Source organism: Callospermophilus lateralis, chromosome 17 (assembly GCF_048772815.1).
Source record: "Callospermophilus lateralis isolate mCalLat2 chromosome 17, mCalLat2.hap1, whole genome shotgun sequence".
Lineage (NCBI taxonomy): Eukaryota > Metazoa > Chordata > Mammalia > Rodentia > Sciuridae > Callospermophilus > Callospermophilus lateralis.
In genome coordinates, this window is record NC_135321.1 from 51,776,798 (window position 1) to 51,792,364 (window position 15,567).

The 15,567-nt window shown below is 38.5% G+C and overlaps 1 protein-coding gene across 16 annotated transcripts in view; it reads right to left on the reverse strand.

Moving 5' to 3' along the window:
• Dlgap1 (DLG associated protein 1) overlaps window positions 1-13,487 on the reverse strand; it is a 364,173-nt gene extending 350,686 nt beyond the window's left edge. For 5 of the 16 annotated variants that reach the window (XM_076836491.2, XM_076836483.2, XM_076836482.2 and 2 more), the window contains exon 1: window positions 7,034-7,126. In XM_076836491.2, the coding sequence (XP_076692606.1) occupies window positions 7,034-7,126 (93 nt within the window). Of the gene's footprint in view, window positions 1-6,582; window positions 6,664-7,033; window positions 7,127-12,521 lie in introns of those variants that run through there. The other 11 variants (XM_076836488.2, XM_076836485.2, XM_076836481.2 and 8 more) reach the window with 3 other exon arrangements.
• Between the last annotated feature and the right edge of the window lie 2,080 nt (window positions 13,488-15,567).

Genomic DNA, 15,567 nt, shown 5'->3' on the forward strand with positions numbered 1-15,567 from the left:
TGGTGGCTCAGTGGTAGAGCCCTTGCCTGGCATGTGTGAGGCACTGGGTTCGATTCTCAGCACCACATATAAATGAATAAAATAATAAAATAAAAATAATAATAAATAAATAAATAAAATAAACTAAAAATAATAATTAAAAAAAAAAACCAATTTCATGAAACCTAGCTCATTCGTGTGCATTTCGCTTTCATTGTTTTGGTGGCAGCGGGAAGCAGGTGAGGTAGGAAGTCTGAGAACTGCCAAGAGCCAGATGGCTTATGAAGAAAGTCTGAGCTTCATATGGTTCTGCGGAGAAGGCTGCCTGGGATCTGGCGTCCATGTTCATTTGCTCTTTTCAATTCCTACTAGAACCATGTACCTGATTGCAGGGAACGGAGAGGATTAGCTAGGGACTTTGGTCAAGGGCCTGCTGTCATCTTCCAACAATGGTGGCAGAGCTTATTCCTATCCAGGTGCCGGAAGAGACATACCTCAGAGAACCTGGGTAAACCCATAAAGGAAGTGGTGAAGGGTGGGTCAGTTCCCCTTCAGACCAGCCCCACAGCTGTTGATTAAACCTGACCTGCTGATCTCCCACAGCTGCCTGGAACAAGGCAGTGGTGTTGAAAGACTTATGGTATAAAAACAAAAGCGGGGTTTATCTGAACAAACTAAGGCTCCCAGAGGCCAGGATTGTATCCCATCAGCTAACGCCAAGCCAAATGAAAGCCTGACCTACTGAGGCTGAACTAGTCAAAGATGGATCCTTCAGATCCCTTTTACCTGCAGGCAAACACTTTCTGTGTTTAGTTGGTACAGGGGATGAAGCAGCCTTCCACCTGCACTGTGACTAAGAGCAACTGTCACCCAACCCTGGGAGAGGCTTTCCTTTATCACAGAGTCGGACCTGTTCGCCCTCATCCTGCCCTAATGGTAACGAGGTCAAACAGATTGTAAAGGAAAAAGTAGTGTGGTCCATGAAACACATGGAGAGGAGGTAAAACATGGGAATGGCTTAGGATTTATAACTCTGAAACATTTCATATGCTATTTTTAATTAATTTCTTATATTTGAAATTATAAATATATATATTTTTAGGTAGCAGCAAACACAGCCATATCACCATGCTTGTTAAGATACCAAAGTGAAAGTTAAGACAGTTACTGAGGGAGCCCAAAGTTATGTAATAAGTCAGCTCTTAGGCAGATCATCTGAAGCCTGTTTTTAAGACTCTACTGCCCCCTACAGTAAATAAAATGAGAAACGAAGCCTACAGTTGCTTAGAATTGGGTTATTTAAAAGGGTGGTTTGGGGCTGGGAGTGGTGACACAGGCCTGTAATGGAATTCAGAGATTTGGGAGGTTGAGGCAGGAAGATCACAAGTTCGAGGTCGGCCTCAGCCATTTAGCAAGGTCCTAAGCACTTAGTGAGACCCTGACTCAAAATAAAAAAATAAAAAGGGCTGGGGATGTAGCTTAGTGCTTAAGCACCCCTGGGTTCAATCCCCAGTACGAAAACAAAACAAACAAACAAAAAAACAAAAAACAAAAAACTGTGGTTTTTGATAAACCTCTATCAGAATCACCCCAGATCTATGGAATCAGAATCTGTTAGGCTGATGCTAGAAATCCTCACTTTATAGACACTCTCAAGTTTAAGAAAAGTCACCCCTATATATAGGCAGACAAGAGCATAACAATATTGCACACAAACCTGTGTAGAATCATATACATGGATGTGATGATAATCATGAGTAACCCTGTTCTTGCTCCCTCAGATGCCACTTCATCAGGTTGCAGGTAGCATTTCCAATTTTAAAGATGGATCTTTTTTTTTTCCCTAATTACTTCTTAATTTTGGATGCAAGATTAGCCAGTAGTCCTTGGTGTCTTCTGTGTACTATTTCTCTTAAATTCTCTGGAGTTGTGCCAGTTTAATATATTTGGTCTTCTTGTCTCAATAATACTCTCATACATGTCATAACATATATGTGTTCATATTTATATGTCACATAATATATATACATATGCACATATTATATATGTTCCCTTGGAAATACAGTCACAGTCAAGTTCACTTTCGTCCTAGGAAAGTGAGATGAGGGATACTGACGGCCAAGAGAGAGGAAGGTGCTGGAGAGAAGGGTGTTCTCTTCAAAACCTAGACCTGGGCTCTAAGTGTACAAACTAAAGATTACATCTCCAAATGTGAGTCTATTCTGCTGCATTTGTCCTCTTTTGGAACATGATTTACTCATAATGAAACCATTGGGATGTAGAAAGGACTAATCGATAACAGAGAAACATCCATTTCTTTCTTTCTAGAAGTTAAAAATGTACCAGGCCCTTTTTGACTACAGAATTACAAATTGCAGATAATTATCTAGATAACAACTGTCTTCATTTATCATGAGCCTTTAAAGACACTAACAGGCTTTAAACCTCTCAGATCAATTCTTTTCTCCCTTTGCCTCCTTGTGCCCGGATCTCACTGCCTTGAAAGAACATAGTCAGAATGGATGAGCTGGTTTTTGAAGAGCGCCCAGAGGTTTTTGCAGAGTGTGTAAGACATGAGGGGACAGAACAGCCCTGGTAGTCAGGTAGTGTGCCTGCAGCGCTGGTCTCTACTGAGATTACTGATCTTGTCAAGGTATTTCCTTACAGCTTACTTTTCTCATTTAAAAATGAGTAGATAGAACTAAATAATTTCAAAGGTTTCTTTGATAAGTTGATTATGAAAGTAAAAATAAGTAAGCAGGGAAACACAGTGTTCATGCTGCGGGGAGAAGATTGTAATTGGAAAGGTGTAACAAGATGACCTTCCAATGAGGAGGTTTTATTATTCTAAAAAAAAAAAATGTCATTTTTGAAAAAAATAAAAAAAGCAAAACCCAGTCTTCAAAGCTTCTTGGTATATATTTAATAGTAGTTTTCAAAAGAATGGGGAGCAGAAATCATTTTCTTTCATGGTTCTTGAGGGTCTCTTTGTATTTAAGGGACTAAAACCTGCTTTTTCCTCACCCCCGGGAAACAGGATACCCCAGGCTCTTCTACACTAATGGTCTGAGATGAAGTTCAATATAATCAATGAAAAAGCGGGGTAATGAGTTTTCTACTGGGATCTATGAAAAATCTTTTTGCCCACTTCATAATTATTCCTCTTCCTTGAACTTTATGGAATTTATTAAAGTGGGTCTGATTTCATCAAGTGTATCAATGTGTATTTTAGAAGTATGGCTACAGGCACACCTATGCACACATAGGGCATATGTGCATAGACCTGTGCACATGCGTACATGTGACCGTCAGTTCCACATTATTATGCGTCATAGATGGTTCTTTGATATCAGGAGTCTGATTTTTTTTTAGACTTTCATAGTAACATTTCATTTTCTGTTGTAGGTAATGAATATTCGAAGAGTCCCGAACAAATTGGAAAAACAAGAAGGCCTTTATCCTAACTATCTGAACCGCAGTAGTGGACAGTAGTGGACAGGGCCAACGTAAGTGGAAAGATTAGCATTCTTTTAGCTTTTCATGGTACCCAGCATTGTGCTAGGAGCAGAAAGAGGTAGCACACCTCTTGTTAAGGAATGTTTAAGAGAAAAGGGAAATGGTTCCTTTAATAAATAGGTGTCTATCATACGACAGATTGTGTTATATGGAAACTGGACAATTGATTTTTCCATGTGCAATTGTAAGTATGACATATGAGCACACTCAAAGGTATTCATCAGAAAGGGAAGGTCTGGTGTGTTGCGGGCTGAGGCATGTCAGTCCCTGACAAACTGACCTCCTGTCAGGAGCCTGATTTTTGTGGAAAGTTTCCTAATTCTGTGAAGACAATGAGTACAAACAGTTGACACAGAACAGTGACCTAATATACATGAAGGAAAGATTTTAAACGTCTGTAGAAAACTCAATTTACAAACATAGTTAGAAGTTCCTTCATCTTGGAAATGAAACCAAAAGAGGACATATTGTTAAACTTCAGTAAATTAAAAAAAAACCCAGAAGTTTTAAATGATGGTCTCTCTCTTTTTTTTTTTTTTTTTTTTTTTTTTACAGTTAAGATCAGAGAGTCAGAAGAGGTCTTTTCTTTTTCATGTGTGTGTTCTCTAATTCATAATAGAATTAAGAACAGTAGAAATAAACTGTCAATCAAAAATAACAGGAGGAATTAATGATCCTCACACTACATTTGTTCCTTCACTAAACTCTGTCAATTGCATAATAATAATTAAATAATACATAATAATAATTAAATAATAATATGTCATTACCCTTCATTTACAGTGTGGACTCCATTGGAGAATCAACTAGCATGGAAATCATTCCAACTGGGAATCATTCATTGAAAAAAAAAAAAAGAATGCACTTCTCTACTCTGGTTTTAGTCTAAGAATTTAGAAAGACACTTAAATATACATTTACTAAAATGTGTTCCAAATGGCAGCCAGTCACTAGCCCACTGGTGGGGGGCCAGCAAGATAGTCTTGAGAAGCAATAAATGAGCTCCAGAAGTAAAGTCACATATGCATATGTTTTTACCTCAGAGTGAAAGTATGGGTCCCAATTTTCAGATGAGTAATACAAATCATAGTGAAGTCACATAACTTGATGGATTTTATTAATAGTAACCTAGTCTTACCTGAAAAAACAGATTTTTTTTCCTTCATTAAACTTCCCTGGCCAATGACAGAAAATGTCAATTACCAGGTACTATATTTGAACCATATGAAATTCCAGATTTCAGTTTTTTAGACCTACACAGATGGCATTTCCACATGATTCAACCTGGCATCAATAAACTGTATGGTCATGGACTCTCGAATGTTATTCTAAGAAAAGTGATACTGAGTTTAATTAAGTGAAAGCTTTATTCCACCGAACTCTAAATTCACAGTAATCCACTCAAAGAGATTATTGCCTTTGATTCAAAAATCAAAATGGTGAAAACCACAATCTAATTGCAAATCTGAGTCAGCTTGGCAATAAATATTATGTGTATTCTTAGCAGTCTCTACAGAAACTGAAACAAGACTCATGTCTTCTACCATTCACAAATCACTGTGTAAGATTTTACAATGCCATGATCTCACATGGCTAGAGATTATGGAATTAATCCTTCTATTAAAGAATGATGAAGGATTGCCTTGAGTTACTGTCTTTAATTTGCAATTCTCTAAGGAGACTGGAGCAAGGGGAAATAAAGTCCACTGTTACTAAGATACCCAAAGCTAGCTTTTCTCTTTTACTCTTTACTAACTAATATGATATCTTCAATTATTAGATTGAAATTCTGTGATATCAGTAGGTGTATATTATATTCAGAAGCCTCTGGCTATAGATAACTGAATGCTTTCGATAGTCCTGAAAATGTCTTTAGAACAATGAAATTACTGATCAAGAATAAGACTGCTTCTTTAACAACTTCCAAGAAGGCTTTCTTATTAAGTTTTGGTCTTTCCTTTATCACGTCTAAGTTTTTCTGGACTCCCAATTACTCAGAATGTTTTCCCAATAGTCTTTTTTCCCCTATTGATTGGATTGGATATGGGCAATAGTATCAATTATGGAGAATGAGAGAGAGAGAGAGAGAGAGAGAGAGAGAGAGAGAGAGAGAGAGAGAGGAGAGAGAGAGAGAATAAATTAACAGCATTCTGTAGCTGATTTCACATTCAAAGTTAGCACCAGGCAGGAGTAACCTCATCATTCTATCAATGAAGAGGCATCTCTACTAAGATCAGTGAAAAAATAGAAGACTGTACAAACCAAATAGAAAATATATTTAAGGAGACTTGGTATTCATTTGCTGGACCATTAAGGCAATTTAAACTAAAAATAAAGAAAATCATCAATTAATATTACTGATGAAATTTTAGACAAAAACAGCAAGGAAATATTGCAGTAGCCAAAGTCATTAGCAATATTAACACTTTCTTAAATTTCATATAAATTGTTTAACATCAATTAGTATATTTAAAATTATTCTAAGACAGTAGAAAGAGAAGCTCAGTCAGAGAAAAGAAACTCTTACTGGGCAAAGATGGAAATAATCTTGGAACAGATTTGGAAAATAACTGTACCTGCATAAAAAAGGAAAAACCTAGGTACATGCTTGCTATGAATACTTCTGAAGTAATCTTTTTGGGAAATTTTTTAAATAACAACAACAGAAAAAAAAATGAAAAAAAAAAAAAAAAAAACAGAACACTAAACCTCACAAAACCAATCACCCAGAAATTTTTGCAAAGGAACAGTAAATACTCAGGATTCTTGTGCAGGCAAACAACCGATCACATTTCAATCACTAGCCACATAATGTCCTCTAACAGCACATAATACTCTGGATCATGTCAATTAATAATTTTATGAAGCCTCTGTAGAGACACAGATTTGTAGGTATCTGATGTCTCCACCTGTTTTCCTACCATCTGTACAGACATTAGTTTGCTAGGTCTTTCAGTCTTACTAGCCATTATTTAGAGAAGAAAGAAAATAACAATAACAAAAACTATAGCCCACCTCTGCAAAAAAATCCCCCACCCAAACCAACAACATATATTTATCAAATACAAAGTAATAAAAGAGTTATACCCAAACCTGGTCAGTCCTTCCATTTCTTGAAACTTGCACACAAACTGAAGAAACCCACTCAGCCTTAAAAAGGTCGATCATTTTGCTCTCTTAAAATTTCATCTCTGAGAGTACTGTCTTTCTCGGTCTGTCTTGCTCTCTCTCGCTCCCTCTCTGTGTGTGTCTCTCTCCCTACTTCTACCGGGAGGAGAGCGTTTGGCTTCCCTGTTCCTGTGTCTGCTGCTGGATGAATGCAAAATACACGATTTGAAGGGATTTTTTTTTCTTTTAGGTTAACAGTTGGAAATCTAAAATCTTGCTTTTCTGAATGGCTTTATATGCCAGTCACTCAACAAACAACATTTCTATAAAGAGGCATAAACAGAACCAAGAATTCTGCTTTTTAAAAGCAAAAGCAAAACAACAACACTCACCCCCCACCTATTTTATTTACTTAGCTATTAGCACTTACCCTGAGATGTGCCATAAATGCTTTATTCCAAATGTATAAAAGCCAGCCACATCTCAACTGAGAATTAAACAGTTTTAATGTCTTCAAATCCATGTTCCTGCTCCAAACCCTAATACAGACAGTCACTGGCAGCCGTACAATAGTTCTAAACAGCAGACATCTGATTCTTGACATTTAAAAATAACAATATTGGGGAAAAAAGAGTCTTTTTTTTTTTTAATTAACCACAAACAGCTTGTGAGTGAGCACATATCACCAATAGACTGTATTGATTGGAACATGCAATGATTCCAAGCTATAGTATATGATTTCTAAGTCTATGTCAGGCACAGGCTAAATTCCTGTTAAAGACCTCTCATTTTCTACAGGAATCATAGCAATATCCTAAATGAAGTTAATTTTAAGTTGTAATCCTACAAAGACAGAATCAGAAACTTGCTAGTATTTAGATTCTATTATTGATGCCTATTAATTTAACCTTTGTTCAGTCTTGAATCAAATCAGGAATGTAATCAGTCATTCCATTGCTAGCCTAACTTCATATCCATGCCCTCTTAAAGGCATGCATACATCCAGGGTCAAAGGCACACACACATTTGCTACAGAATAAAACAAGTAATAAAATTAAAATGCATTTATTTCTATTTCTGAAGCATATTATGGAATTGGACTGATTTGGGATCAACTGTTAGCTCTCCTATTCACTTTGTTTTCATGGATTTGAAGACATTAATATTAAATTAATTCTACGGACTTCAATTCTGTCTGTAAACCTAAAGTAAATAGTAATACTTTATAAAGTTGTTTTGAGCATTAAATGAGATATAGATGTTTTGGGCACATGATATATATATATATATATATATATATATGAAATGCACGGCTTCCTCTCTCTGCTTTGTATCTGGAAGGATTGGGCATGATCACTGCAAAAAATCTGAACTTGAAAGGGCAGAAGAATCAGTTCTGGCCCACCACGTTGCGGTGAACTAACAGTATGCCCTTAGTAAATTAACCTAATTACTAAATCTCAGGATCTTTAACTGTAAAATACCTCTAGAGTTTTAAAGAGCAAATTAGATAACATTTGCAAATCATCCACTTTTAGTAGGCATTTATGAAGTGAACGTCCCAGTCCTTCCAACTCTTGAAAATTTCTCTAATTAGTACTCTGGCATATGTAATTTATGAATTTAAAAATGTGGACTGAGATGGCAGCCTTCTAGAACAAGTGCCTCATTTTCTAGCAGGAGAAGGAGATCCAGAGACCCAAAAGGATGGCTCTATCCCGTCTTAGTAGTTGTAGTGGCCAATAGAGAACAGAATTCGTAGACAATGGCATGCCCACTAACCAAACCTTGTAAGTTGATATTAAACACAACTGTACACACAGCTTCAGATTTGTTGGAAATTAAGGCAATATTCCTTAAACAGTTTTTTCCTTAAAAAACAAACAAAAAAATCCCCTCTCTGTTTCTCCAAAGTTGCTTTTAGGAATGAGTTCATAAAGGAAATTGTTCCGCAGGAGCTGTCTGGGACTGGCTACACCTATTTCCTGAGAAGAGTTTCCACAGGATGGCAGATTCTCTCTTTATTTCCCAGAAGCAAGGGGCAGGGGGAAAGCCTGGAACTCAGGTCTCTGTGGGTGTTTTCTGATCCCCTTTCTTCTATGTGAATATATAGCTCTCCTTTCCCATTTTTTACAAGAACAATTCAACTTTAGCACATAGGGCTGGAAAAACACACAGTTTTCCACCTTGTTTAACTTATTAACATGTTACCCCCCCCCCAATTTAAATATAGAATTATATTGAAAGCCTTGCATAGACTAGGGACTTGATAAATATCAATATTTATTAAATAAGGTGTGACTGGAAATTCAGTTTATGTTTAAAAGATTAGATTAACTTAGTTCAGGATTAATTAATGCCCAATGAAGGATAGAAAATGTTAATTTTTGTTTCAAACTCTCAATAATTTCAGGAGTAAAAACAAAGGTATTTTGGGTATCAAATTTAGATTAGAGATTACTCTGGGAAGAAAAGGAAGGAAAATAGGATCAAGGAGAGTACACATGTGAGCCATTGTGATCAATGTTTTATTTCTTTGGTTGGGTGATGTAAAAATGGATGTGTGCTTTATTTTACTTATTTCCTTCTATATTTCTCAAAAATTTTATTTTAAAAATTGGCCTAAAGAAGATAAATAATTTGAGAATGGTATCTTTAAATCTTTGAGCTCTAATAATGCTACTATACCAAATTCCATACTTACAGATCTCATTTCTCATTTTGGTGAAGGATTTTAGAAATAAAATGTTTATTTTAAAGATTTTATTTTTATTTATTCTTTTTGTTTCTTACAATATGGTTATTTTTAATTAGTGCAACATAATTATACATAGTGGGATTCATTATGCCACATTCATATTCGCGCATCATTTGATCAATCTCATTCCCTAATATCTTATTTTTCCTTTCCCTATTCCCTTCCTTTCCCTGTTCTACTTGCTCTACTCAACTGATCTCCCTTTTCTTATGATGATTATTATTATCATTATCATTATTTAGTGCATTATAATTATATACATTGTGGTATATTCTTACATAGATATACTGTAATCTGGTAGATTTCATTCCTTAGAGACTAATATTAAACAAAATAAGACCTTTAAGATTGAAAAAAGTTGAGCTATTAGTAGGCATAAAAATTCTGAGTGGCAATAGGATTTTTGACATTTATTGTAAACTTTTTTTTTTTTTTGGTTGTAGATGGACAGAATGCCTTTATTTTATTTGTTTATTTTTATATGGTGCTGAGGATCAAACCCAGTGCCTTACACATGCTAGGCAAGTGCTCTGCCACTGAGCTACAGCCCTAGCCCTGTATACTAATTCTTTTTAATTATTCAATTTTTAATTAATTAATTTTTAACATATGACAGTAGAATGCATTACAATTCATGTTACACAACCAGAGGTATGAACAATTGGGCTCTAAAGATTTTATTTTTTATTTGCTCACATTTATCTTTGGCTTTGGCATTGAACAGATCTATAACTAAATCTCAGTTCTACAACTGCTAGGTCATGGGACTTTAATCATTTGATATTTCCAAGGCTCAGTTTCCTCTTTTGTAAAAATAGAATTATCCCAGGGCTGGGGTTGTGTCACAGAGGTAGAGTACTCACCTAGCATGTGTGAGGCACTGGGTTCAATCCTCAGCACCACATAAAAAATTATTTTTTAAATATTTGAAAAACAGAATTACCCCAGCCAGGTCTCAAGATTACGATGAACAGGGAATGAAATAGCAAGTGTGAACACATTAGCTTCAGTATCTTCTTTATCCTTCCACTTCTTACCAATTGTTTGAGATTTTGACTTCAAAAGGTAAAAAAAAAAAAAAGGAAATAAAAGTAAATTTTAGGGTCAGTAGAATGTAGACAATTATGCAAATATGATGAAAGAATTTCATTACTAACAAGGCTAGTGGTGCTAGATCCATGTACAGTATTATTATTATTTTTTCCTTCTTAAAGCTGATACTTCTCATTTCTCATCTAATCTTACCATGGCTTATTCAAGTATAGTTGTTTTTAAAAATCATTTTATTTTTGTCATTAGTCACAGAACCTTCACAGACAAAATGTGTCTCATTCTAGGACTTCTATCTCCTTACCCATCCTTTCTTCAAGACCAAAATTCTTATCCAAATACTTTACTTTCAGCGGTGGATGAGACTGTATGTATTTAAATAATTTTTAAATCCTTTAGTTGCACACTGCATAATGGTTACTTCTATAAGTTAAAAGATTTGGATTCTAGTCCCACCTCTTCCACATGTTGATGATGTAACCCACCTAACCTTTACAGTTTTTTGAGTCTACATTTTTTTTTTCTATTCTATGTGGAGTAGATGATCCTTAACTATATTAACAGCTCTTGATGACTTCTTTTTTAATAAATATTTTTTTAATTGTAGATGGACACAATATCTTTGATTTATTTATTTTTATGTGGTGCTGAGGCTCGAACCCAGTGCCTCACACATGCTAGGCAAGTGCTCTACCACTGAGCCACAACCCCAGCCCCTCTTGATGACTTCTCAATGCACACAGCAACCTAACAGGAAATCTGGCAATATCACTTTCTATGAGAAATATTGCTCACATAACTGTGTTTTTGTGAAAACTATGAATTTATACTTTCCACCCCTATTCAAGATTTTGACTTCAAAAAAATATACAAAGGGAAAAAAATTCAGTTAAAAACTGATGGCTTCTTCTGAATTTTGGGCATGGACTTTGGTACTGTCCTTTCCCAGGAACTGCTAGCCTGTAGCATTCTCAGGGTTTGGGGTGATGCTTCCAATGGAGCTACATTTATCAGAAGGAGTTCAAAGAGGTCAAAAGATGGACTCAGTGGAAGAATTTTTCTTTGCATCTCTTCTTAAGATCAAAGTAAAAATGTTCATGCCATACTTTTATAGTCCAGTAGAAACTTTTTCTTTCTTCCTTCCTTTTATTTTTTATTTTTATTTTTTTTAAGATAGAGTGGCAGGAGAGAATAGAGGAGAAAGAGGCACTGAAAACAATATGAAGGTCATTCATGTTGGAAGGTCTTATCTTGGGAAAAATTACAATACTGGAGAGAGAAGAAAAAGACCTTCCCCCAGTTTCCCAATATTTTTATCCAGGTGGAATCTGGTTTAAGTGAGCTGGAAGCCCAAAGGAAAAACATGAAGAGATGGTGGAAGAAGAGCAGGCTGCCTTGTGTCTGTGCATGTGTGGGATTATCTCACTGACACTAATTGTATTTTATTGCACGGATGCTTCCCCCTTCTCCTCCTCCTTTCCTCTGTGGTCCCGGGCCTCTGCAGCTGTGCTTGTCAGGTCCCTAAACTGGCTCCATTTCCACCTCCTCAGGGCATCATCCTGCTCTGCTCCTCCCTGGGGGCAGGAGCTGGGGGTGTGTGATTGGTGTTGGTGTTTGTTGGTGAAGACGTTGATCAGTTTTCAGAAATGAATAGCTTCAGGCAGAATTATATGATTACAACAATAACAAAACCCCTTGAAAAACAAAACCAAACCTTGTATAAATTTAATTAAAACTCTTTCCAAAATTCGGAAGGCCATTGTTTACTTTTTTTTTTTTTTTTTTTTTTTTAAAGGTGGGTCTATTTTTAAAAATTCTTTCTTCTCCTCTCCATCCTTTGATCCCTTAGGCAAAAGAGGAATGCAGGAAGTGAGTGACTGCTAGCCTCTGTGTAGGAGTGCCTTTGAGCACTGTAGCTAGTCTCTTTAGATAACTAGATGGAATCGATAGCATTTGCTATCAACTATAATTAGTCACTGAAATGCTAAATAATTTGCTGAAGTTCATATGGACAGCTCAGAGCAGAGTCAAGGCTAGCCCCCAGGAGAAAAGACCACATAATTAAGCCAGGAAAGATTGCTAAGCATCCAACCCTAGATAGAAATGGTACCTGTAGGTACTGGCAGGAGCGTTCTTGTTGACACGACTCGGACTTCACCATGGCCTGGTCCATGTTCACGGAGGCTTTCTGGTAAACCTCCCGGGCGCGGCTCACGGTGAGAGTGGAGGACCAAGCGCTCTTCTTGAGCAGCGGAGCGTCCAGGTTGACGGGCAGGTTGGCACAGGTGGAGCACTTCACGTCATTGTTACTCCGGGAGGCCTTCACCGCCTGCTCGCTGATGGTGTTGTAGGCCTCCATGAAGTACTGCGAGGCCGAGCGATCGGGGCACCTGCCCATGGTCATCACGCCCGAGGGCGCGTGGTAGATGCACATGTCACCGTCCAGGTTGTCGTCGGAGCTCCACCAGCCCGGGGAGGTGGGAGAGGCGTTGGATCGGGCCTTGGGCTCCGTGCGCCGCTCCTTGCTCTTGCTGCGCTTGCCATACCTCACCGTCTGCGTCTCATCAGGGCTGGCCTTGCCCCCGTTGACGCTGCCCTTGGATGGCCCTTCCAGGGAGTGCGACTTGGTGAAGAGCTTCTGGACCGAGTGGACCAGGTGCCGGATGCGACCCGGGCTGTCGCTGCGGTGCTCCACGGCGGTGCGCTTGTACTGCAGCGTGTGGTAGCCATCTCTGTTGAGGGGCAGCTGCCTCTCAAACTGGTCCAGCAGGTTGGCGGGGATGCGGTTCGCCTTGGTGGCCAGCGTGCGGGGCACCAGGGCGCACTCGTCCTTGAGCTCCTGCTGCGAGGTGTAGTGCCGTCGCGGGAAGGTGCTGCTGGCCAGCGGGTCGCTGAAGGGTCCCACGCACTCGGCCTGGAACGAGTTCCGCTGCGTGTAGTAAGGGTGGTCGGCAGGATGGTGCTCCACCGGGCTCAGCAGGTAGGGCTTGCGGTCCGAGTGGTGCGACAGCGAGTCACAGGTGGAATCACAGGTGATCCCGTGGTGATGGCTGCGGCTGCCCGATAACCCTTTCATTGCTGACGGGAAGCAACCGCCGGGGTCATGGGCACCCCGTCAAGTCCCAGACCCGTCTTGGGTAAAGACCTGAGGAAATCAAGAACAAGAGTGGGGAGAATGGTTAGCTCACTCTTTCCTTGGCACATAGCCATGGCTCGCAGAGAGCGCTGTGTACTAACTACAGTGTTGGTTTTCTGGAAGAAGAAGTTATCCCTGTCTCTAAAAATCACTTTAATGCATCATTGAAAAAGCTCTCTCTCATTTCTGTAGGGCAGGAAAGTTCACCCCAAAGCTGGAGCCAAGAGATGGTAGTGCTAAAAGTTATCAAAGGGGGAAAAGAAACTATAAATTGTTTTAAACAAATAATTCCCTCATTTCCACAACTGAATGGGTCTTTCCCACTTGTTTCTCTGTTTGTATGCTTAACTGTATTTTAATCATAATTAGAGTATACCCAAAGAACTCTGCTCCTCTGAAAAAACCATTGCTGCTACTCCTGGCGGTGAGAATCAGTTCCTCTTGTGCTTTGGTGGCATTCCTCAGAACCTACACTATTGTTTGCTTCTGGTTCTGTCTTTTAGCTAAAGGACCTTGCAGCCGGGCTTACCTCTTAGACACCTTTAACTCCTGCTATCTAGGTCTGAGCCAGCCTTTAGGCACATAGTGAGAATTCCATAAGTGAGAAAAGAAATGCGAGTGAAAAACAAGAACAGAAGAAGCCAGGGCATCTTAAAAGTTCAGACTATATCTTTATATATTGTCAGAAATTCTGTGGGAACAATTACAATATGTAAATGATCCCCATCCCCAGGTTACTCAGAGCTGAAAGGAGATGTGCCAAATAAATCAGAGATGTAGCAAAAATCTGTGCATGGATTTCTGTCATCTGAGGGTCAAGTGTATTCTCCAAACAAACTAAGAGCAGATAGAGAACAAATATTGAATTGGCTCCGTATCAGGATATTTACTCTTACTGGTTCTTACAGTTTGGATCCTAAATGTCCACCAAAGGCCATGTGTTGAAGAATGAGTCTCTGGCATTACTGGGAAGTGATGGAACTTGGAGGAGGTGGGGTCCAGTGGGAGGAAGTTAGGTCTTTGGGGGTGTGCCCTTGTAGGGGATATTGGGATCTTGGTCTCTTCCTTTTTCTCACTCCTTTTATATCCTGGCAGCCAAGAGGTGAAGAAGTTTTCTCTACGGCACATTTCTGCTGTGATGTGTTGTCCCGCCATAGACCCAAAGCAACAGGGTCAAGCAACCATTGTCCAACACCTCTGAAACAGCCAAAATAACCTTTTTCTTTCATTAATTTGATTTTCTAAGTTTTTTTTTTTTTTTTTGGTCACAGTGATAGAAAGCTGACTTACACACTGATTTAAGGTTACTGGTTAAATGTTCAGATGACAAAATGTCCAGAGAAAAGGTCCTTGAAAAGTTCTTGGGGTCATGAGAAAAGGACTTTGGGTTAATGTTCATCTCAGTAGGTAAGTCACTCCTGTAGAAGCATGTGGTGGGAACTTATGGTGAGCTTATATACAGGCTGAGGACTTCCCCAAGCCTAAGTAGCACCAGGGTGGAAGATTTTCTTCTGACTAACACAGTGTGTTCGTCAAGAGCTGACTTGATTTCCTGCTGACAGCCTGATTTTTTTTTAAAAGCTTCCTACAATACAAAAATTGTCATATGAAGAGTTGTCCTGAAAAACCAAAATGACTTTCCAAAAATATCACAAATGTCATTTCAGATATTCAAAGAGGGAGAGATTAATGGCTAATTAATAAACAAAACCCAAATAAAACACCCACACTTGGTGACAGACATGGACTTTTGAGAGGGCAGGTCTTGCCTTTTTTATGGTACATAAGTTCATCTGTGAGCTTATGACAATGTTGCCAATCTCTGTTCACATTGAGTCTCCTTTTTGATTCCTGCCTCTTACTTTCTGGATTCAGGACAAATGATGGGGGTGGGGGTGGGGGTGATTTTATCACTTTTGAAATTGGTTAGTCTACTAAATTATGAGCTCCTTGAGGGAAGGGATTCTGTTTTTGCCCATCTAGTGTCTAGCAAAGTACCATCCCATCCAGTGGTGGGAAT